We start from the raw sequence: 24987 nt of genomic DNA on the forward strand, positions 1-24987 counted from the left end.
ATCACTTTTGTATATTTCTTTCCATCTTTTTTTTTTTTTTTTTTTAAGACAGATTCTCGCTTTGTCACCCAGGCTGGAGTGCAATGCTGCAGTCTTGGCTCACTGCAACCTCTGCCTCTCAGATTTAAGCGATTCTCGTGCCTCACCTTCCCGAGTAGCTGGGATCACAGGCACGCGCCACCACGCCCGGCTAATTTTTGTATTTTTAGTACAGATGGGGTTTCACCACGTTGGCCAGGCTGATCTCGAACTCCTGACCTCAGGTGATCTGTCCGCCTTAGCCTCCCAAGCGCTAGGATTACAGGCATGAACCATGGCGCCCAGCCTCTTTCCAGTATTTTTTTCCATTTGCACATATAAGTATGAATGTTGGAAGTCAAAAACTGGAAGCACCTCAGTGCATTTTGTCTGGGCTCCGGTCTGCGGTGGCATGGGAAAATTGGAGCTGGGTTAGGGCCTCTGTCTTCAGAGAGCTCCTCTCTCCTCTTGCCACACCCGCCCCTACTTGCCCTTTGTTGGTACTGAGTTGTCTTGCCAGTTATTACGCTGTCTTACCCTAGAGATTTTCCTGTGGCTGGTCTTCAATTAGAGTGAGAGGAAAGAAATATGGGTGTGGGGAGGAAAGATCATTGCAAAAGAGAAAGCTAGACCAAGACGGCTGAATGTTTCTAGAAAAGCAAGAGAAAAAAATACTGTTGCATTTTAATAGACAACTTCCCTGTCCACAGTACCTCTACGGTTCCTCTCTGGGGACTATGGGCAGTTGAGTTTACAGTCCTGGTAGCAATACAAAATATTGATATCATATTCTGTGTACCGTTTTGTGCCCTTTGATCAGTTATTTCATTTCAAAAGTCTTTTAAAGTCCTTCCACCAAAACATGTTTTTGATTGTTCCATAGTATCCAGTTTTATAGATATGTCATATGCATATATATTTAACCCACATTAAATTATTAGACATTAAGTTGCTTCTGATAGCTTATTAATATAATTAATACTACTATGAATATCCTGCACATAAACCTTTAAGAAGAAAACTTTTAGAAATAAAAATCCTGTGTCAAATATAACGTTGCCTTTAATTTTTGATACATGCTACCAAATTGCTTTCTGGACAGCAATTGAAACACACACCAGCCACATATGAGTGGGCCTATTTCATTGTACCTCATTGTGTCATTACATATAATCAATTAAAGGCATTTACCAGTTTGATGGGTAAAACGCTATATTGCATTTTGTTTTAACTTATATTTCTTGATTCTTACAGAGATAGTTTTTATATGCATTGTTTCATTTGAATTTCTTCCTCCATACATTTTCTGATTTGGGCTTTTGCATACATATTATCTATTATTGTATCCACAGGGTTTTGCTCGTTAACAGATCCATATATATTTCTTAATTTGTCTTTCATTTTTACTGTTATATATGATGTTTTTGATAAACGGATTTTTATGAACTCAAACGTGAACTTTTCTTTATATTTTTAATAATTGCATTTTATTTAAAATTGTAATTTATAAATGCTTTCACATAAAAGCAAGAAAAGAAATTATCAAGACAAAAATTTGCCTTCCTTATGTTTTTCTCTAATTTTCTATGGCTTCACTTTGTATATTTAATTTTTCTGTCTGTTATTTATTTTGGTTTTGAATATGAATTGAAGATCTAATCGTTTTACCTCCACAGCATTCTCATAATATTTCATATGACATTAGTTGACTAATTATTCCAGTTTCTCTGAGTTTTTTAAAATTATCTATTAGATTTTATATTCAAGAATATATTTTATATTCAAGTTTTTATATTCCTGTTATGTATTTGTTAAAGTTTATGCTAACAGAACCCTACTACAATTATTGTTGTCTAGCTCTGTCCTTTACCCCTTGGGAATGTCTCCCTCATAATAGTACTTATATGTATGTAGGCTTTGATTTATATATGACAATACTAATCCTTCTCTGGATTCTGGAAATGCTTGCATAGTTTCTGTTGCCTACACCTGAAAAACCATTGATCCTTTTATAAATTCTGATAGAGTATATTACATAATACATATATGAGAGCTAAAGTGGGAATTATTTTCCTTTATAAAGGACAAATTAGGGATGGATGTTTACAAAGCAAAGTATGATGGCAAGCAAGTGGTCATGATATTACTATAGCTGTCTTGCTCAAAGGACAGAGATTTGGTTTTTAAAAGGAGGGGTGAATGGTGAAAGGATTACCAATGAATCTTCAGTGATCTAAGGTTAAACCTATAGTTTCTGCCGTCTACTATGTTCTATGAATTAAATATGTTCATGGAAAGTATTTATTTAAATCACAGTGTTCATTCAATTGTCCAACTGAATGATCCGTATGATTCTAAAGATGCTTTATTTATCCTTCTTTCTGATGTCAGTTAGAAGATGCCGTTTCTGTAAGGAATTAAGTAGGACTCTCAAGCTAGATCTCCTGCCTTCAAATTTGGCCTCTGACACCCACAAACTATAATCATCCTTTACCCTCTCTGTGCTTAGTTTCCTCACCTATAAAATGAAGATTAAAATAGACCATACCTCAGAGATTGGTATGAGTATTTAGTGGGCTAGTTTTTGTAAAGCCTTTAGAACACTCCCTGATACATACTAAATTTTATGTGTTCATTTCATATAATTCTCTATTTTCATTTTAGATCCTTAGACTTACAACTCCATCTCAATTGTTTAGTGATCTAAAAAAATGTTGAAGTACAATAGCAGAAATTATGTTAGAAACACTCTGAAATATTTTATAGTCTACATAGCTTTCTGGGGGAGGTCATTGAGATTTTTACAGATTGAGATACCTTAAAGTGTGGTTAACTAGCAGGTGAGCTTTGTTTTCCTCTCTTTAATGTGGCAAAAAATAATAATAATAATAGGAATTCAAGCAACCAGTTGGAGCCAGAGCACAGCTACCAATTTCCAACTTTGCCGGTAAACAAAGATGTATTTTCAATGGACTCATGTCCCAACTTTTAAATCATTCATGTAATTATAAATGAGTTTTAAATTTCTCATTAAATTATGACTTTAGAAATGTTTGGTATCAAGTAACTACTGAGATCATTGAGGTAAACTTTTCATTTTTTACTAGAATAGTGTATTTTTTTCTTTTCATCAATAGTATAAATGGATATAGTTTCTATTCACCTTAGATTATAAAGCTTCTAGTTCAGTATAGATCCTAAAATGACTCTTTAAACATCTCTGTGAATTGTTTTCTTATTGTTGGGGAATATGTTTTATCAGGGCTCCCCAGGGTGTCGAAAGTGGACCAGCACCGGTCTGTGGATTGTTTATTACAGTTTACGATGATTAGGAGTAAGAATTTGGAAATGCATAGCAATTCGACAGAGTAATTTTATGGCTGTTAATCTAATACTTTTCTTAATGGGGTTTATATTGTTTTTCTAATAGCTCGATTTTATTTGTATTTAACAAAAGTACTGGTCTACAATGAATCAAAAACTTTGAAGGAAAGAAGGAAGGAGAGAAGGAGGAAGGGAAGGGAAGGGAGAAGGAAAGGAGAAGGAAGGGAGAAGGAAAGGAGGAAGGGAGAAGGAAGGAGGGAAAGGGAGGAAGGAGGGAGGAAGGAAGGAGGGAGGGAGAGGGAGGGAAGAAGGAAGAAAGGAAGGAAGGAGGGAGGGAGAAAGGGAAGAAGGAAGGAAGAAAGGAAGGAAGGGAGGGAGGGAGGGAAGAAGGAAGGAANGAAGGAAGGAAGAAAGGAAGGAAGGGAGGGAGGGAGGGAAGAAGGAAAGAAGAAAGGAAGGAGGGAGGGAGGGAGGGAGGGAAGAAGGAAGAAAGGAAGGAAAGGAGGGAGGGAGGGAGGAGGGAGGGAAGAAGGAAGAAAGAAAGGAAGGAAGGGAGGGAAGGAGGGAAGAAGGAAGGAAGAAAGGAAGGAAGGGAGGGAAGGAGGGAAGAAGGAAGGAAGAAAGGAAGGAAGGGAGGGAAGGAGGGAAGAAGGAAGGAAGAAAGGAAGGAAGGGAGGGAGGGAGGTGGGGGGGGCGGGGGAGAGAGGTTCCTCACCACAGTGGGAAGTACTGCCTTACCTGTAGCCAAATCGGAAAATGTTTTGACATACTAAACGGATCATTTGATTGCTCAACAAATGCTTTATGTAATCAATCAATAATCAATCAATATTTGTGTGCAGCGGTTACCACCATGAATTAAATTAACAAGTTAGTTTTTAGATCTGTCTTCAAGTGAATTTGTGGTACATTTTAACTTTACTTAGGTCTGCTGGAGTTTTTGCGGGGGAGTGGGGAGTGGGTAATAAGGGAAGGCTTACATTTTTCTCATAGTCATTCAAGGGCAATATTCCGGGTTAGGAATTCCTTCTCTATGAGCAGGTGTTGACATTGTTTCTTTGACTGGCAACTTGGCAACTGTATTTGGCTTTCCTTGAAAACTCAGATTTCCCTCTTAAAAACAGATGAGGAGTCTTGTTTGTAAGCACACAAAAACCAGAACATTCTAAAGCTGCCATTCAAAGAAAAACAAAACCGAAAAAGACTGTAAGATCAATGTTTCAGGTTTGATTCCCTGGCCTATGATATGGAGACTATCTGAGCCACACATTTTTCCTTTGGGCATTTCCTTTGTCCCTGTGGGTGTGAGCCCTGTGTGCTAACAAAGGCAGACTGGAAATTAAAAGAAGAACATGACGCAGCTTTGAAAATCTCATCTCCCATGGCAGTATAGGAGTGAAAGCTCTTCCCCCTCCCCGCCCCCCGACTGTATGTACCAAATTTGGCCTGTGATTCCTTTGAATGGTATGAAAAGCAGCTGGCTGGGTGTGAGTCTCCTTCCTCTCTTCCTTTCTCACTTTAAAATATGCCTGGCAGAGATCCAACATTCCCCTTTCCCTGGCTTTAATCCATTTTACCCTCCTGTTCAGCTGACCAAGATTCCAAATGAAAAAAGCATTCCTTCCCAATTGTTAGGAGAGCCTTAGCACCAGCAGAATGTCAGACACGTATGTGGACCCCGAATAATGCATTGGGTCTTTTGCATGTATGTAGCGGGTTTTGAAGCTGTCTCTTTAGAGGCCCTTCAGAATTTTTTTTTTTTTTTTAGCTTATCAAGTGATACATAATAGCAATTCCTAAGTCATTGATGAAGGACCAAAACACATATCTTTGTTCATAGACTTTTCATTGTATCAGGTTTTGTGAGCAAAACACGAAAGCACTTGAAATTCCATTAAAGTTACATTCATTTATCTAAAAAAGAGAAAGAAAAAAGCCATCTTTGGAAGTTTGTCTCTACAGACATCATTAAAGTGAGGATATGTACAAAACACATCTTACGTAACTCAAGATTAATGGCTAACTATTCAGGTGCAGATTTTTTACAGTGGGAGCTGATGCTTGGGAAAAAAAAATAAGAAAACATAGCCACTACATTAACTGCCAAGTTACTGTGCATAAAATAAATGTAATATAGACGTGCCCCCATGTTTTACAAAACATCAGTTTCAATGCTTCTCAACACATCAATATTACCAACACTTAAAAATGCGTTCAGCTAGCCAATCTTAGGACAAGAAGACTGTGGAATTCCCTAATTTTCAGTATTTGAAGAAATAGGCATATTTTGATCCTATCACTGCTTTGTTCAAAAAGCAACCTCAAAAAGACCTTTTTTATGTTTGGCTTATAATAACCAAAACAATATAAAGCTTGAAGAACAAATAAATTTATTCTGATGTCTAGTTAATAAAGTCAAAGGTACCATTACCCACCTCCATAAATAAAAAATAATCACCACAGTGATGTTGGTAATTTTTATTTAAAAGTCCATTTAGCAGAGGGTTGCCAGATTTAGAAAATAAAAACAGAGGAACACAAAGTAGAATTGCAGATAAAAATACAATGATTTTTTATTTATTTTATTTTATTTTTTTTATAAGTATATCCCATGCAATGGTTAGGGCCATACTTATACTAAAAAATTATTTGTCATTTCTCTGAAATCTGATGTACACTGGGTGAGCTGTATTTTATCTTGGAACCCTTGCCTATGATTGTTGCCACACTGTGGTTTGCTATGAAAAGCGTGGAAAGCCGGGTCCTATTTCTGGGGTCCAGGGCAAGTGCTGGGGTTTCTTAGCTCACTCCATCTGCTAACCTTAAAATTTTGGCATGTTAACAAGATCGGGAAATCTTCTTTTGCAGCAGTAGAATGCATTTATTAGTCATTTCACTTTCTTCAGAGGAGAGAGAGAGCTTACCCACCTGAGAAGAAGGTAAGAGCCAGCAAAAATAAGAAGAAGAAAAAAAAAAAAAAAAAGAAACTAGGAAAACCAGAAAGGAAAAGAATTTTAACCAGGAAGTAACATAATTAGGAATAAATAAGTTTAAAGCAAGCCTCTCCAAAACAACAACAAAAACAAAAAATGTTTAGGATAATCAGATCCTTAGCAAGAAAACTGTAGTTTATAAGAAACGGAGACACCCATAGAAAGACAAATGAAAAAAATGACAAAGAAAATGTTGTATTTCTTCCCCAACAAACCAGTTTTTTTTTTTGTTTGTTTGTTTTTTTTAAGTCCCTCTCAGGAAGTTAGACATTTTGTGGGGCAGCAACTTACTAAGACACCACATCTGTCTTTCCGGAGCCTGATTAAATGGTTGGCTTTACCTACAGTTGATGGTGAAAGCCTTTTTCCTTGTTTGGCTTACTCATGCCACGAGGCCCATCCTACTCTTCTGCTAAAATAAGATGAGCTTCCATGGTTTTTCACCTTTGGTGCTAATGATATTATCCTCAACCCACATGAAAACCCACCTGGGATACTGTATAACCAGGAGAGACGTTCTCCTGACCTTCTATATCTGCATTTCCCAGGGCACTCTCTGCCAAGGTCTGATAGAAATGCAGATTCCTCGGCTCCTAGTGTTGCCTCCTGACTGATACTCCACATTTTCCCATACTTCCCTCATGACTCTAACCCCAGTACATGTGGAAACCACAGGCTCGGAGGGTTGGGCTTGCTTGGATGGAGGAGGTACAAACAGTGGGCTTTATTTTTGTTTGGAATTGGGTTGTGGTTTTGGCTTCTCTACTGAAGAAACCAAAGGAAGGGGGAAGGAGATCACAGAAATGTTAGCTCTATGAAAAGGAAAGTGACGAGCCTTGTTGCTGGTACTATCAGGACAATCATGAATGTTGCGTTACATGGATTAAACTTTTTTTTTTTTAAACAGACAGGGAACTCTCAGGAGAGGTGACTCTTTAAGAATCATTACAAATGCAAAAAAATTTTTTTGATGTAAAGGAGTATCTGTATCAAAATTGTGAAAAAGAAGACAAAGAGAATGAACTCTTACAGTTTATAGACTGAGATGGTGGAAAACTATAATTCAGGGCCAAAGTTTATTAACGCTGAACCTAACTCTAATTTTTATAAATAGAAAATTTACTGTTGCCTTTTTGTATTACAGATAAATAGTTGGCCCAGTTTTGAGCAAGGCAACATTTCTGTTTGTTTGTTTGTTTTTAGGAAGCACCCTCATTGTTGAAGATGAATTAATCATCTTGATGGCCTATTTCTTAGTAGGAAACAGATCCATTAGGTGTGTGATCCATTGAAATCAGGAATGAAATACTTAGGGAAAAGGAAAAAAGAAATGTGCAGCATGTGATAGCATGGAATTAATCTCCAGTATATGTAAACATAAACACATACTTGGACCTTGAAATTAAGAAAAAGAAAAAGGCAAAATATTCTGCCCTTCTTGGACTCAACGCATCCTTTAAAAGTTAATTTCTCTCCTTCCTCTCTAAATACTTTTGGGAAGTGGGTTTCAAATGTTATCCTCCTAAACTCTAGGGTTTCTCTATAGGGTCTTAGGAGTGAATCTGTGAGACTCAGGGGATTCCTCTTACCCATCCCTATCCTGATTCTAACCCCAATCCCATCCCCACCCCAGTGTCTGGACATAACAATAATTGTTTTATTTTAGTTGTTCCCTGCAGTTGCCTTCTACCAAAGACCAGTGAAGCTGATTTTCCATTTATGGAAATGACTTTAAAAATCCCTTTTAAGAAAGAAGTGCTGTGTGGCAGTTACTCGCCAGATCCACAGGCATCCCTTGTAAGTTCAGTGCCATGAAAGCTCAGACCATTTCCTTAATTTCTCCACACCTAAATGTCTTCATTTACATTAACAAATGGGGAGTACAACTCATAACTTACCTCATAAACAAGTTGGTTATGAGGAGTGAATGAGTCAACACACCTAATGAAATTAGAACTGTTCCTAGTCCCTAATAATGAACTTCAGCTACTACTGTATCTGTTTCTGTACCTGGGCTTGGTACAAGATTTTATTTGAGTGAACATTCTACTGACTACCTTTAAAAAGTTTTTGAAAAGACAACTGCTTTAAAACGGTATTTCATAATTTATGAAAATGGGTTTCTCCTTTTGTCCTTTGGCCAGAAGTCAAATCCCACCCCCTTTCCTCCATTAACCCTGAACTCTAAGCGTTAAGAACTCATTTCCCTCCCTTCCCCAGACCTGAATCTCCATGGTGCCATGGGATAAGGATGAGGATGATGTCATTATAGTTGTAGAAACTATTTCATTATAATCTTTTGTTACTCTCTTGCTAACTTTCTAAAGGGAAAAACATTTCATTAATTATCAAAGCACCCGGAACCCTTTGGGAGGTACAACTCCATATAAAACTATTATTATCACCCACATTTGGTGAAGTATTTGGGGATTAAAAGTGTTATGTAAATGTTTACACATGATTACGCTGTGGTCTAAGATTCATGGTGGGACAACATAGACAGCCCAGGAAGAAGCTTGAAGTTCCAGAAAGGCAATGATTTTTGTACAAGGTATGAAATGCTCTTTTAATTTTAGTCTAAAGACAGTTGCACTTCTCAAGAAAGTCATTCACAGCCATTAAGGAAAGTATCCATGACTGCTAAAGAGAAAACAAATCTAAACAGAAGGTTAGCTGCCTATCTTAAGATCCACGGGTCCATGGAGAACAGGGTGGTAAGAAAGGGATTTAAAACGCTGGGATAGGCGTTTGGAGTGGCAAAAACTTTCTGACAGTAAAAGCAACCTGCTTCCAAAAGCTGTGGGAGCATCTTCCCCTCAGGAAAGAACAGGGACTCCCTTTCTTAGAAGGCTCTGCTTGAAGGGAAGAAGTTGGGACCCTTCCTCTGGGCTGATGCTTTCAAGTAATAAGGACAGGACAAAGCACTGAACCACAACATGTTTCCTTGCAGTCTTCCCTCTTCCTTCTCAGGGAAGTGTCTGGCTGGTGCAGGTATGTTCTTAACACTCTTAACATTGCAGAAACTCTCTTTGCAACACAGAGGGAAAAAAAAGACCTAAATCAGAGCCTTTAGCTGGTCTCAGTGTCTGGGCGTAATGATAATTGTTTTATTTTACTTATTCCCTGCATTTGCCTTCTACCAAAGACCAGTGAAGCTGATTTTCCATTTATGGGAATGACTCTAAAAATCCCTTTTAAAATAAGTGTAAGAAAAAGAAGAATTTAATATAAAGAAAAACTATCAAGTAAAGCTCGTGTTGCAGGCAGCTGCAGTAGAAATCTTGACGGACCGGCCAGCCAAGGTCCGGAAGCCACTGGACCAGATGATTTCAAGGTCGGCTCCTTCCAGGATCCTGAGGACAGGAGGAAGAGCTTCAGCTGCAGAGGTCTTAGTTCCAACCAGGACCCTCCAAGCCTAGAAGCCTCTGCTTAAGAGGCAGTATGTATGAAAACAAGAAATCAGTACAGTCCCAAAGAACCCATAGAGGGGGAGAGGGATAAGGAGACAAACTACGAACAAACAGTACAGGAAAGCAATACTGCCCAGATACTTTAAAACATCTCTCATGCACAGTTTCAAATAATTATTGGAAGGATGTTTGGTTTTCGATAAATGACAAAAGATACACAAGGTGGTGAGGGGTGAGGTGGGGGGAGCCTATACCCTTTTCTCTTCATGTTTAAAGAGATTCTGCATTTCCTCCTTCATGTTATTTAAAAACACAAGAAAGCCAGCAAAGGGTGGGGGAGCAGTGTAGCAAAAAATCTCTGCCAGAAAGCACACAGTAAAGTCTAGCTTGTTAGCAGCCCTGTTCCAAATTATTTTTAAAAAACAAATCCTAACAGTAACGTAGTTACAGCCTCTGAGGGTAGCTCTAAGCCCAGTGTCAGAGTCCCAGAGCCTAAGCCACGAAAAAAGGAGGAAAGAAAGCTAACCAGTCTCCTGCCAGGAATAAGAAAAGCAAAATCTCCGAGGCAGGAGAAATACCCCCAAGGAGGCGAAGGCTGCAGCTTGCAGTAATCTGTGAATGATTGCTGGTAAAGTCCAGAGGCTTCAGGCTTGATCTGTGTTTGTTCCCAGAGAAAGCCGAGGAGGACGGTGTTAATAAAGAGAGATTTAAGTGAGAGCTGTGCTTGGAATAAAGTGGGCTACAAAAAGGTCAAATTTGATCAGTTGGAGCAGATTACCGGGGCTTTAAAAGGTGGTGTGGAGCTGGGGTGTGGAGCTGGGAGTCGGGTGTGGGACGGAGGAGAGCGCAGGATTGATTTGCGGGGTGGAGAGAAGTCAGGAAAAGTGCGTGTCAGCCCGGGAAGGAGGGAGCCGCGGGGCGCCAGGGCCCGGCCTGGGTCCAGAATCCTCCGTCTGTTCCCCAGCACCCCATCCCCGCCTCCTCCTCTCCGGACTCGCCCTCAGCCGGCTCCTAGACAATGGTTTCCTTGGTCTCTGACTTGGATCCTCTGAAAAACTGGAAAGTTTTAAGGTAGGCCTGCTTTGCTTTCTCTCGCATCCTGGTTTGAGTTCACAGCCAAGGCCCTGCCCCCGCCCCACCCCTGTGCAGAAGGGGTTGGGGTTGCTTGAAATGCACCTTGTGGGGTTCAGGCATGAGCAGATCTGCTAGTGGGAAGACTGTTCGGAGGCAGTTGTGTAAGGAGTGGCCTGTGAACGTGAGGTCCTCCAGTTTCACCCCAGGAGGGAGGTGGGGCTGCCTTGGCAATGAGGGAGGACAATCTTATTTAAATGACACCAGCCAACTCACTGGAAGGAGTCCTCATATTGAATTTTGGGGCTTCAGAGGGGCATTAAAGGTGTGAGATGGAATGTGGTCAACTTTCTGGGACTTCAGGTAGAAAAGCGAAATTTGGCCAGGTGCGGTGGCTCACATCTATAATCCCAGCACTTTGGGAGGCCAAGGTGGATGGATCCCTTTGAGGTCAGGAGTTTGAGACCAGCCTGGCCAACATGGCAAAAAAACCCTGTCTTTACTAAGAATACAGAAATTAGCCAGGCATGGTGGTGGGTGCCTAAAGTCCCAGCTGCTTGGGAGGCTGAGTCAGGAGAATCGCTTGAACCTGGGAAGTGGAGGTTGCAATGAGCAGAGATCACACCAGTGCACTCCAGCCTGGGCAACAGAGTAAGACTCCATCTCAAAAAATTTAAAAAAAAAGAAAAAGAAAAAAAGAAAAGAAAACTTTTCCAGAAGGCCTTATTAGGGTCCTTGAAGGGTCAAGGGAAACTTGGTCTCCTCCTCTGACCTCTCCCCTACCCCCATCCCCACCCCCAGGCCTCACCTGATGGTGAAACTGAATGGGCAGAATGTGTGACATAAAGTCTTTTTCTGAATGCTCCTAAAAAAGTGAACTCTGACCTCCTCATCTCTCAGAGGCCCAGAAAAATTAGAACACAAGGAGCTAGAAAGGGCAAAGTTCATGCATCTTCTCTAAGCTGACTCCCTTGGCAGAGTTAATTCTTGGGCTTCACTGACTCTAAATGGTATTTCCTAGCAAAAGCATTTTTGGCAATTTTTGAAATATGAAAATGTTCAATTGAGGGATTTTTAAAAAAGTGGTTCTGCTCAGTGTCATGTCTTCCAAATACCTACCCCAAAACATGGCTTCATAGGAGCTAGACCAGAACCCAAATAAGAAATACAAATGAGGAGAAATGTGCGGATGTTACTGGAACTTCTTTTTCCTGACATTTATGTTGTATTAATTTGCTAAGCTTTTATTTCCTATTCATGACTTCTGTCTTCATGTTTGTCTGATTCTGTTATTTTTAAGAATAAGATTATAGAAAAGAGCAAATTTAAAATTGCCAATATCCATCTTAATTATTCTGTTTTTAAAAAGTACTGTATGTCATTTTCCAGAACTTTCCACGGATGCTTTTTGCACATCAGGTAGTATGTGCTATTTTATAATCTGCTGTTTCCAGCTAACATATCAGACATGTTTTCATGTTTCCACCTAACTTTCATAACCACCATTTTAATGGCTAAATAAACCACCATAATATTAATGTAAATTTTTTTTTTTTTTTGAGATGGAATCTCACTCTGTTGCCCAGGCTGGAGTGCAATGGCATGATCTCTGCTCACTGCAACCTCCACCTCCCAGGTTCAAGCAATTCTTCTACCTCAGCCTCCCAAGTAGCTGGGATTACGGGTGCCCACCATCACACCTGGCTAATTTTTTGTATTTTTAGTAGAGATGGGGTTTCACCATGTTTCCCAGGCTGGTCTCAAACTCCTGACCTCAGGTGATACACCCTCTTTGTTGAAAATTTAGATTGTTTCCACTCCTTAATTTGTACTAACAACAACATAATGAACATCTTTGTGTACCTAGCTTTTTACTTTCATTAAATAATTGCCAGGATTTCTTGATGAAAGTTACCTTTTCATGAGTCCTTCAGTGATTTTTTTTCTGTTTGCATGTTTAAACTTTAATTATTGAAAAATGGTAAAGTACTTCTGTAAATGTTCTTAGGATACATCTATTAGAATAAATTATGCTTTCCTTTTTTTTTTAACTGGATTACTAACCTGTCTCTAAAACTGAAACACTTCCTACAAGTGCTTTCAAACAATTTTTCTCAGGCGATTAACTGAATATTATTACACCAGTGGATAAGGCAGGCTCTAGCTCTAAGAATGTATATGACTATGGTTATAGATTTTGAAACATGTATCCCCCCAAAGGCCTTTTTAGATAATGATCTCAAGTCTTAACTCATTTTTTAAAAATCAGTGAGAATGTTGTCTTTCCCCTAAACATGCCCCAAATTTAAGTGAAGCTTAGTTTTGCTAGAGTAAGTGAAGTTTCAGAAACTTGGACTGGCGAGACCTGGGAAAGAGAAACATTTTTACATTGACTCTTTTGGCTATACCAAGTTCATTCTGTCCACACCTCTTCTTGGCAAGCATTATCCCACTGGCTTTTTAACTGTGTGTAATCCTTTTCTAAAGTCAGGAACCATAAAGGGATAGAATTTATAAATTGCATTTTAAATTCCTTAATTGTTTACAACAAGTCATCCATTTGGCTAATTTTGCTTCACCGAACGGTTTACTCACCACCAATAAGTCTCTGCCGATAATACATGGAAGACGCAAAAATAAAACACAACCTGATAAATGGGTGATCTAGCAGGAGAATGAGGTGTGTACTCTAATGCCACATAGCAGGATTGTCTGTGATCTGAGTTATGTCAATAAAATGCTTTAGAAATCCAGAGAATGAAGTGAGAGGCCACGTTCTGGTAAAGAGAAAGAGCAGTTACTGTCCTCATCCGATTAACAAATGAGAAGAACATTTGATATGTAAAGCATATTACGAGGCAAAAAGGCCTTTAAACCTGCATAACCTGGAATATCTTCATGTGTTTGGTCCAGGAGCTCAGCCTAGAGTTCTGCCAAACCTGTTGCTCTTAAAAAGTCATCACAAGGCACAATTTTAAAACCTGCTTACACCACAATCTAGTGTTTTAGGAGATGGTCTGTTTGCAGGGCACAATTTCAGGTTATAAGCATTTTTCAAGAACTGTCTATTTGAAATCGCTCCATCCTTATTCCATTTTGTTACATGGAGAAACCAAGGGTGGTCGTAGTGCTACTGCCTGTGTTTTAATGACTGTCTAACCCAAGGGACATAAAAGAAACCTAATTTTCACCAAAAGACATGCCAATAATTTTCCACATTCTCCCATTTGACCCCTGAGAAAGTACAAACACTCCAGCTGCATTCAAAGAAAAAAATGCAAAAGTTAAATAAAGTATTCTTGGTACACAGAAGAAAAAAGTTGACACTGTATTAGACCTATGACTAAAAGAATAAAATAGGCCGGGTGCGGTGGCTCATGCCTTAATCCCAGCACTTTGGGAGGCCGAGGCGGGCGGATCATGAGGTCCAGAGATGGCGGCCATCCTGGCTAACATGTGGAAACCCTGTCTCTACTAAAAATGCAAAAGTTAGCTGGGTGTGGTGGCACGCGCCTGTAGTCCCAGCTACTTGGGAGGCTAAGGTAGGAGAATTGCTTGAACCTGGGAGGCAGAGGTTGCAGTGAGCTGAGATTGTGTCACTGCACTCCAGCCTGGGTGACACAGTGAGACTCCATCTCACAAAACAAAAAAAAAGAAAAAAAGAAAAAAAAGAATAAAATAAACTTGAAAATACGCTGAGTGCAAGATGAGATGTTTATAGATATGACTTGAGAGTAAAAAAGTTGATAGGAAGATTAAGCAAGGAGTGGGACCCAGAATATCTGTTGTCTCCTTTACCCATGCATAAGCCCTAAGTCACCTCTGGGGAAGGATTAAAAACCCCCAAATCGAGTTTAACTCTTCCATTTAGAGATAAGAGAATCGATGAATTGACTAAAAGAAGTCACAGAACTCATTAGCCGTGCAAGCTGTTGCCAACTCTTCCAACTCCATCCTCTCTCCTGAGGAATGTCCTTCCCCACCTCCACTTCTGTTTCCCTTTCTCCTTCAGCTTTCAGACAGCTCAGCCCAGTTACAAGCCTTAAAGATGTCAAAAGCTCAACAGGCTATAAACTCTATCTGTAATGTCCCCCCAAGAACTCATTGGTTTCCAGCTCTAGTAGGTTTATGAATTACAGCGATCTAGCCAGGTACTCAAACTGGAAAGATAGGCCGTCTCCCTAATCCCCCATTTTCCCTCTTAATTTACATCCAAACTATTGTCAGCTCCTACTGAGTTCGACTCCTAAGCACCTAGGGACTCTCTCTCCACTTTTTTCCACCTTCCATTGATAACATCTCGTTTTGCTAAGATTGCTACCCCCTAACCAGTCTCCCTGCTTCACTCTTGCTCTCTTAAACAATTTCGCACATAGAGGAATGAAAGCATTACAAACTCCATAAATCAGATCCTGTGACTTCCCTACTAAAACTTCCCCTTTACTCTCAGAGTCAAAGCCAGTATCCTTATTTTAACCTGCAAGGCCCCATCTGGCCTGACCCTTATGAACCTCTCCGCCTGAATCTCCTCCCTCTCTCCCCACAGCTCACATTGCTCCAGTCCTGCTGGTCTTTCTCTTTCTCAGTTATGCAGCCAGGCTATTTTGGCTTGATTTTCATTAGCTACTCCCTCTCCCTGCCTGGCAATCTTTCCTTAGCTATTGGCGGGGCAGAGGCTGTTCCTCATTCAAGCCTTAGCTCCCATGTCATCTCCTCAGTGAGCCCTTCCCTTGACCTCCCAGTTTAAAGCCAAAAATCAATCTCTAGCACATCTCCCTGATAGACTGAATCATAGGCAACAGCCAGTATTCAACTATGTTTGACTTATAAAAACGTTCACTTCATATGGTTCAGCTAATATTCTCATCACAGCATTGCTAATATCTGCCATCTGCATATATATTTGTTTACTGATTATCTCTCTCTCATATTAGAATGCATGGTTTGTGTATTTGACTGTTATATACCCAGTATCTAAAAGATTTCCTAGCACATGACAATGAATGAATGAATGAATGAATGAATGAATGAGTGAGTGAAGGAGTCACTCTTTGTCTCTCTTATCCTACTTTATCCTCACTCCATGGGGCCAGGGGCATTGTATATTTCATTCACATCCCACCCCTAGTATTTACCACTGTGATACTATGTTATTATGTGGAATGAATGAATTAACTGATGAATTAATGACTCCTAACACCTAGTTGAGTAATTCTATCTTCAGTTGCTTATTTCTGTGCCAATCAGAAAAGTGTCTAATATGGTAACATAGAAAATTCCAAAATCTTCTCTGAGAATCTGATCTATATGTAGTATTCAGGTGGAATTTATTCTTTCTAAACAAGAGAATGATCTGGAACAGATGTTGACAAATTTCTTCATCAAGGGCCAGATGAGGAATATTTCAGGTTTTGCTGACCATACAGTTTCTGTCACAACTATACAACTTTGCTATGTTAGCCTGAGAGCAGCCATAGATGGTATGTGAACAGCTTGGCTGTGACAAAATAAGACTTTATTTAAACAGACTTTCTTTAAACAGTGGGCTGGATATGGCCAAGGGCCCATAGTCTAACGTGGTCCATGATCTCGACTAATGATCTGAGCAGCAGGAAAATAGAAGTGGCTTTCACAGATAGTCAGAGGGATGCTTTCAAATCTCGTACGACAAGGCAAATATCAAAAACTAGTCTTGCTATTAGGATAAAACTTCAGAGGAGCCTTGGTGATATTTCAAAGGTCAGAGATGTTTTAGGTTATGAGCACTTGATCTCACAAAGATGATGAATGTCTGGGGAAAATGTATGGTTTACTGCATCCCTTAAATGTTTGAATGAGCCTTAAAGCTATAACAAACTACACGTTTGCCTGTTCCCTTATGAAGTATGTGAGAACCTCCCATTAATTAAAACAGCACACGTTGACGGGAAACATAGAACAGACCTTGAAATGTAAGTCACTGCTTGGCCTTGGTTCTTTCTTTTTCATTTCTGTCTCTAGCTCATTTAGTGTACATTTCTCTTTCACATGCCTGGGACGTCTCCTAAGACACATCCCAAATTCACAGAGGAGAGCATGCTATGTAAGTTTGGAGGAATGTCATGTGTAGATACCCTTCGGTTCATGTCACACAACATCTTAAAGATGTATAGAGCCGGAAAGGTTGCATGGATGCTCTGCTGGTATTTCTTGTGGGCAGGCTGGCCATCTGAAGATCAGGAATTTATATTCTTAGATGATAATATAGAAGAATTATTAGTGCTTTCTACAGGCCATGCATTATGCCAAGTGTTTTTCATATAATTTCTCATTTTATCTTTATAATAGCCCTGTGAAGTAGGTAGTGGTTCTTTCGCTCTTATTTAGAAGAAAGTGATACTTAAAAAGTTCCAGTCACTTATCCAAACACACACATAAAGTAGGTGTGGAGCCCAGTGTGGACTCGGGTATTGCTAACCCTGAGCTAGAGCAATTAAACAGTGACGCCACATACTTCTCTGATCTAGTTACTACTTTTCCTTGATAAATTGATAAGCATCACAAAGTGTGTTATCTTTACTACACCTCTGAGAGGAAAAATTTGCACCACCAGTTTTTCCTTTTCCCTTAGGAATGTTTGAAGAATCATGACTCAGTTACTACTCAGTACTTAAAATTTTTTTTTTTTGCAAAGCAGCAGGAAGAGGTGTTGGCTGGAATGCATTGTCAATTTTTTTGGCAGCCTGGAGCTTTCTGAAACAGGCACTTGAAGAGGAATGGAATGGGGTCACCCTAGGGATGTGGCCTTGAGCTGTTAGAAACTATGTCAGTGTTTCTTCAAGTTTTTTAATGAGGGGGGAGATGGATGGATGAAATCATTTGTGTTGAGTTTGTAAGTTTTATAGCTCAAGGTGGAGGCCTAGTTGAGAAGAGCTCAGAGGAGCCGGCTGGAGTTTGATCATAGAGTCTTTATGAGTCCTCTTCTTGCTCAAGGAGAAAAGAGACAGTGTACATTGCTTTGAACAATCTAAGTCCATTTTCCATTTGATCGCCTTGTGTTCATTAAGGACCAGCTAAACCATCTGTTGAGACTTGGAAGTCGAGGACATGTGCTGGATGGGGGAGCCATCAGGCATTTAATGAGGGGCCTTTCTATGGAAACAAAAAGAAAAATCAAAAGTAATGGTTGGAGCTGACTATAAACTCAGTGGCTGAGGCCAGAGGACAGTCACTTGAGAAGATCTCTGGACACTGAGCTCTAAGCATCTTTAGATGGTGAAGTGAGAAGGGCAATGGCAGTCAGACAGATTTCGTGGTTTATGGTCTGGATTTTTGTTATGATGGTATAGACATTAATGTCACCACCAAGAGTATTTCCTGGAGGAGAGCATGGGAGACACACGGGTTCAAGTGTTCTTTTTTCTTCTTCTCCTTCTCCTCCTCCTCCTCCTCCTCCTCCTCCTCCTCCTCCTCCTTCTTCTCCTCCTTCTTCTCCTTCTCCTTCTCCTTCTCCTTCTCCTTCTCCTTCTCCTTCTCCTTCTCCTTCTCCTTCAGATGGAGTCTTGCTCTGTCGCTAGGCTGGAGTACAGTGGCGTGATCTTGGTTCACTGCAACCTCTGACTCCCTGGTTCAAGCGATTCTCCTGCCTCAGCTTCCCAAGTAGCTGGGATTACAGGCATATGCCACCACACCCAGCTAATTTTTGTATTTTTAGTAGAAACAGGCTTCACCACGTTGGCCAGGATGGTCTCCATCTCTCTGACCTCGTGATCCGCCTGCCTTGGCCCCCCAAAGTTTTGGGATTACAGGCGTGAGCCACCACGCCCAGCCTCCAGTGGACTTTCTGAGTGGCCCTGATAGCAGCAGCTCTGGGTGTAATGGTTGCTCTTACATGATTTACTGTGGTAAGGACTTTCTGGACGTTTAGATCCACTCGCCTGGCTTCAGTGTGCAGGACTGTATCAGATCATGGGGCCAAACAGCAGCTACAAGACAACACTGAGTCACAATAAGGATCTTGGCCATCAGGTTTTAGTTCTCACTGATGACAAGCCAGGTGGAAGGGAGAAAAAAATGAACATGTTAACTTGGAGAGTTACAGTCACCCATTGAGGAAAACTAGAGTAGTATTTGGTAAGGGGTGACCATATGTGTAAGATGGAAGGATCCAGTCCAGTTTACAGGTAAATAATATAAATCCCCCAAAACAAGCAACAGGACTAGAATCTGATCACCCACAAGGATATGTTACAGTTTTCTATTGAAATATAAGATTTCTGTCCGCAGTTACCCCCATTTTTGATCAAACTTTTTGATCAAAGACTATTCTTATTTATAAAATGTTTCTTGTCTCATTAAACTGGGCCAGATGATATTTATATAAGTACAGCAAAAATAATAATTGAGCACATAGACGTTTTTAAGTTTGCTTTGCTAGAAAATGAAGAATCTCCTGTTGGACTTTTAAAAGCCTCTGCATTTCTAGCAAGCCAAGCCAAGAACTTGCCGTCAGACTTCACCTTCAATACCTGTAGGTTTGGGTAAATTCCTTTTCTTTTGAGGTCTCCAAAATATTTTAAAGTTCTTAGGCTTGCCAGGACATGACCATTCTTACTCACCTATATGTCTGGAAATCCTGTAAGCCAGATATCAGCCTAGTTCTTCCAAGAGGGATTTGTACACATTCGCTCCATAATGTCCACCTTGGATCCTTAAATATGTCTGGTCATATCTGATTTTATGTGTCATTCTCAAATAGGCCATTCCATTCAAAGCCTTGAACATATAAACCAGTGTTTCCAATTATGTTCATTATAACGGAGACAGAATTTTTTTGCACCTGTGCAAATAACTATTGTCATGCAAATAAGAATACCCAAGAACAAATTCTGAATTCTCAAGAGATCAGGTAGGGAAAAAAAGATAAATGTTTCTGTTTTGTTTACAAAAGTATAATTTAGTAGTTTTTTTGGATGATAGATAGCTTAAGATGAAAGGAAAAGGAATTTCCCGCTATCCAGAAAATAGAGTATTAAAGAGCCAGCAATATTCCAAACAAAAGCCAGAAAACATAATAATCATTCCTTATCACTTTACCAAGTCCAATATATTAAATAATTAATTTTGTTCTGCTTGATCTTGAGTTAGCAGTTTTGTGAAGCTGTCAGCTTCTCTGCTAGACTTGTGGAGAACCTGACTCAGTTCATTAGGACGATATCAAGGTTATGTAAGCAACGACATCAGAAGCTTGCACCCCAGAGTACTTGTCACAGACAGTTATTTCCATAGGTCTCTGAGACAGTTTCTTTTTGTTAAAGACAAAGTTCTTTGGCCTGAGCTGTTTGCATGAGCAGAGTAAAACAGTCACTATTTCTGGATGACAAAATACTGAAGATGGCCATGGTTAACGATCTGATGGGCGTTCATTATAAAAATAACACCATTGACAAGAAAATGTGGTTGTTTCTGTGACATAAAACATTTTAAAATAATTGCTGGAATTATGACTGACAACATTACACTATTGTTGTCTAGTATCAGGCAAAGCAGCATTGAGATAGATCCTGGACACCAAGGGCATTGACAAATTTCTAGGAACTTCTGTAACTTTTGAAATACCGCATTTACCTGTACAAATATAACCTGGGGAAGGTTCAACATTTCTTTTTATTAAATAATGCTTTTCATGAATTTCCACCTCACAAGTAAATTCAGTGATTTTAACATCTCTTTTTTTAACCAGGTGAAAGAACAAACCCTTCGAGATTTTTCAGAGGCCCTTGGGAAATCTCAAAGTCAGTTTGAGATCATGAAGGCTTCATTTAGAGTTTGATTTTAGGAAGGCAACGCTGTCAAATATGTCAAAAGGTTTGATTACTTGACAAAATAGGATCACAGGTCACTGTGAAACAATCCTTAGTTAAGTATCTAACCAATGTGACAATGAAAGAATTTAAAAGTAAATATAGGAGGTAAGATCATTGTTTTAAAAACCTTAGTTCTTTTTAAAGTGAGAAGACGTGGTTCTCTTGACTAATCAGAGACATGGTAAAGGCAACATGAAACACAGAAAATTATTTTTATGAGATGCAGAATCTTTCTCTGCTAGGAAGATTACTAAAAAGTAGAGAAAAACCTTTTACAGTCTCTTATCAAGAGCATACCGCTAATTCAAGAGACACTCTCATTTTCAGAAAGAGAAAACCAAACCAAACTAGTTTTGAATCAATACACTATTGATATTGAAACTCATTTTTAAAAATTTTATCCATAAATCCATTTAATCTTAGCAAGTCTTGACATTTACTGTGAACTGAAATGTGTCTCCCCAAAATTCACATGTTGAGGCCCTAACCCCCAATGTGGTGGTATTTGGAGATGAGGCTGTGGGGAAATAATTAGGTTTAGATGAGTTTATGGAAGTGAGGCCAACATGATGGGATTAGTGTCCTTAAAAAGAAGAGATGCCATAGCTCACTCATGCTTGTGCATTCTCTTTCTCTCCCTCTCTGCCTCACTCTCTTTCTCTCTGTCTCTCTGTCTCTGTCTCTATCATGTAAGGGCACAGCAAGAAGGTGCTCACTGCAAGCCAGGAAGAAAGCCCTCATTAGAACCATGCTGGGACTTTGATCTCAGATTTCTAGCTTCCAGAATTGTGAGAAAATACATTTCTACTGTTTAAGGCACTCAGTCTATGGTATTTCATTATGGTGGTCTGAGCAGACTAATCACAACATAATATTCCTTTCCTTAAACTTTCTATGACTTTCTACTTCCATTCAGGTTTCATCTTATACTTTCCATCTTTCTCATTCTGGAACAACCAGTCACTTTAGGGCAAAATTACTCTTCTCTTTTCCTTAGCAGACCCTAACAATCTTCAACCACTCTGCACCATATGACAATAAGTCAAACGTATATAAACTTAAGCTAACGTTTAATAATTAATGTTTTAGTACTTTACCTTATTTGAAAACTATTTAGATATTTAATGAATATCCATTATTTAATTTAGCATACTTCTAAGTCTGCAAGTAACTGAAAAGATTTTGGAAACTCTTCTTAGGCAAACATTATGAAACAATTACTGTTGAACTAAAGTTTGTCAAAATAATGATTTAATTTACTTCAAATCAAATTATCATTTTTATAATCTTAAATTATCTAGAAAATATTAGTTTATGTGACTAGTAAACTCAAGAAAAACAAAAATTTATTCTCACATTATATTTAATGTTGACAACTCTGAAAACATACCTTTTTTATTAAACCAACAATATTAAACTAATCTTACCAAGAATTTGCTCAAATTACATAAACATTTGAGTTGGTTTCTATATTTCTGACAGTTTTAGAAAGATTTAATTCACATAAGTGCATATTTCTCTCTAAGCCAATTAGGATAGAACCCTTTTAAAGGATTTTGTAAATTAATTTGGCAATGCCATCTGGAGGGAGGGTACCTAACACACATACATAAACACACAGATAGACATAAATAGAAACCTGTGGCTTTCATTTTTAATATTAGCCATGAGTCAGGCATAAATACAATAATACAAAATTCAATCGTGTATAGAAGAGTTAGTTTTCATCTTTACTCCATTTGTTTTTTTTAATCCAATTTGTGTTTCTGGCAGATGGAGCAGCCAACATTCACCTGCTGAATGTGAAAGCTAAAATTTACCACTAATATTTGTGGACGAGGCCTTTGAGAATTTTTTACCTAGATAGATCATCTCATGGGGGAGGTGAACTGAATATCTGTTTCCAATTAGTTTTTCTTTTCAGCCTCAGGTAGCTGCTTTTGGGATCCCTAAGTCCCTTAAGAGTCCCCCAGCAGGGGCAGCTGGCCTCAGGTTTCAGTAACTGTCAGTAATTGAGGGGCTGGAATGGGAAGGGAAGGTTTCAGCAGAGGTGAAGAGAGAAGAGGAGGAGCTGGGGGCTGAAAGGGGCTTATATCAAAGAATGCAGGGGAGTGGAAGGGAAGATGGAGACTGGTGGAAGGAGGAAGGAGGTAATGGAGGGGAGAGGTCTTAGAGGAGCCAGTTTAGGGAGACCCTGTTTCCCAAAGAAACCACTGAAGTTCCCAATCATCCTTCATCAAGTCACGCCAACAAGAAGTGGGCAGAGTGAGCGCCATCATGGTGGAACTCACAGTCAGCAGGAGTCCAAAAAGGGGCTTTCAGATGACTGAGAAGTTCCTATGGGATGGGCAGGAAGAAAAATGACTTCCAACTCAGGCATCAGGGAGTGAATCCCCACTCAGAATAAGGATCTGAGTGGATCAGCACTCAGAAGAAACACTTGCAGCCCAGAAGGTCCCCTTTGAAAGAAGCCTGGGACTCTCTTCCAGCTTCAGAGAGCGTGCGCAGAGCCATCAGTATCAAAGCGTCTCCTCGCTGTGCTCCCACCGACATGCGTTCGGAGCCTTGGATCAGGAGAGTCAGGCTCACACCAAAGGCCCAGAGGACACAAAAGTCTCTGGCAGGCAGAGTTGTCCTGTTCAAGGGTCTCATGGCAGCAGATCCAGATCTGAGTCACAGCACCAGATAGTGGTCAAATATAAAGTTTTCTTTTTTTATAAATTAAGTGGTCAGGACAGATTTTAATTACCAATAAATTATTGCAGTAGGGATGCACTTCCAGCATCAAAAGGGCTCAGCTTTATAGAGATGACCAGGTTTTTTAAAGGGAGAATGGGGTGGAGGGCCAGAAAGCAGGGGCGCCATAGAGTCAGGAAGTGAAACATTGCAAATGCGGGCAATGTGATTAGGCAGCTGGGTGTGTACACTACCAGCTGCAGATGTTAGGACTCAGTTCTCCCACAGAGATGGGGGGACAGGGGCCCTGGTCTTCCTCGTGGTTACATTGTAAAGAAACAGCTTTCAGGTCCTTGAGAAAGACCCTCCTGAGCTGCAGAGGTTACATGCACATCTCAAAGGGATGGAGGAAGGGATCACCATTATAAGCCCTATGTATTCAATGACCTGAGAAAGTGAGGGCAGGGGCCTGTGTCAGGTGTTGGCTGGAACACGGGGTCAATTCTTTTGGCAGCCTGGAGCTTTCCGAGGCAGGCACTTTAAGGGGAATGGCATCACCCTGGGGATGTGGCCTTGAGCTGTTAGAAACTATGTCTTCAAATGTGTCATGGGGGACTGATGAAATCATTTGTGTTAAGTCTGTGGTTTTTATAGCTCAAGGTGGAGGCCTAGTTGAGAAGAGGGCTGCAAGGAGTTTGGTCCCAGAGAGAGTGTTGTTAGGAAACAGAAAATCACCATGTGCTGCTCATCTCCCCTCCTGTCCCCAAATAATGTGTTTTGGCTAAAAGTCCCAGGATCCTAGGATCCTATGCTGTCCAGTCCACAGTAAAGAGAATAATCCACAGGCAGGGTCCTGTCTGTTCTCATGCAGAGCTGCTGTATTTCCCACCTATATTAGTCCATTCTCATGCTGCTGACCAAGACGTACCTGAGACTGGGTGAGTTATAAAGAAAAATAGGTTTAATGAACTCACAGTTCCACGGGGCTGAGGAGGCCTTACAATCATGGCGGAAGGCAAAAGCTTGTCTTACATGGTGGCAGGCAAGAGAGAATGAGAGCCAAGCAAAAGGGGAATCTCCTTATAAAACCATCGGATCTTATGAGACTTAAACAATACCAGGAGAACAGTGTGGGTAAAACTGCCCCCCTGTTTCAATTACCTCCCACTGAGCCCTTCCTACAACATGTGGGAATTATGGGAGCTACAAATGAAGATGAGATTTGGGTGAGGACACAACCAAATCATATCACCACCACTCTCGACTTTAGTGCAACAGAGTTAGAGGGCACCTGAGAGATCAGTTTTTTGGTGATCTCTTCATGTCTATGTAAAAATAAGTCTCCACTCCCCAAACACCATATTATTTAGGAGGATAGGGACTGTCTGTTCAGCACTGTGTCCTCAGCAGTGCCTGGTCCTGTATTCAGAACCCAGGTTTCATGCTTTCTAATTTCACCTGAGAGCTTCTCACTAAGCCCCCTCCCTGCCTGTCCACCCTCAAGTGGAAATAAGGTTTTCTTCTTCTGAATGTTCATAGCACTGAATCTAAACTTCAGATCCACAAATGCATATTTTCTACCTTGTAGTGTTTGTGTAGTAATTCCATTAAAAGGGTGTCAATGTCTGGAAGATAGGTAGGGTCACTGTC

At 40.0% G+C, this 24987-nt stretch overlaps 1 protein-coding gene across 7 annotated transcripts in view; it reads left to right on the top strand.

Annotated features, from left to right (window-relative positions):
• Nucleotides 1-24987, top strand: part of CELF2 (CUGBP Elav-like family member 2) — an 871667-nt gene that overhangs the window by 317449 nt on the left and 529231 nt on the right. For 2 of the 7 annotated variants that reach the window (XM_025397806.1, XM_025397808.1), the window contains exon 1: nucleotides 10588-10816. The exons of 4 other annotated variants lie outside the window; for them this stretch is intronic. In XM_025397806.1, the coding sequence (XP_025253591.1) occupies nucleotides 10764-10816 (53 nt within the window). In that variant the 5' untranslated portion in view covers nucleotides 10588-10763. Of the gene's footprint in view, nucleotides 1-8794; nucleotides 8887-10587; nucleotides 10817-24987 lie in introns of those variants that run through there. One more of the 7 variants, XM_025397817.1, reaches the window with a different exon arrangement.

Source organism: Theropithecus gelada, chromosome 9 (genome assembly GCF_003255815.1).
Source record: "Theropithecus gelada isolate Dixy chromosome 9, Tgel_1.0, whole genome shotgun sequence".
Lineage (NCBI taxonomy): Eukaryota > Metazoa > Chordata > Mammalia > Primates > Cercopithecidae > Theropithecus > Theropithecus gelada.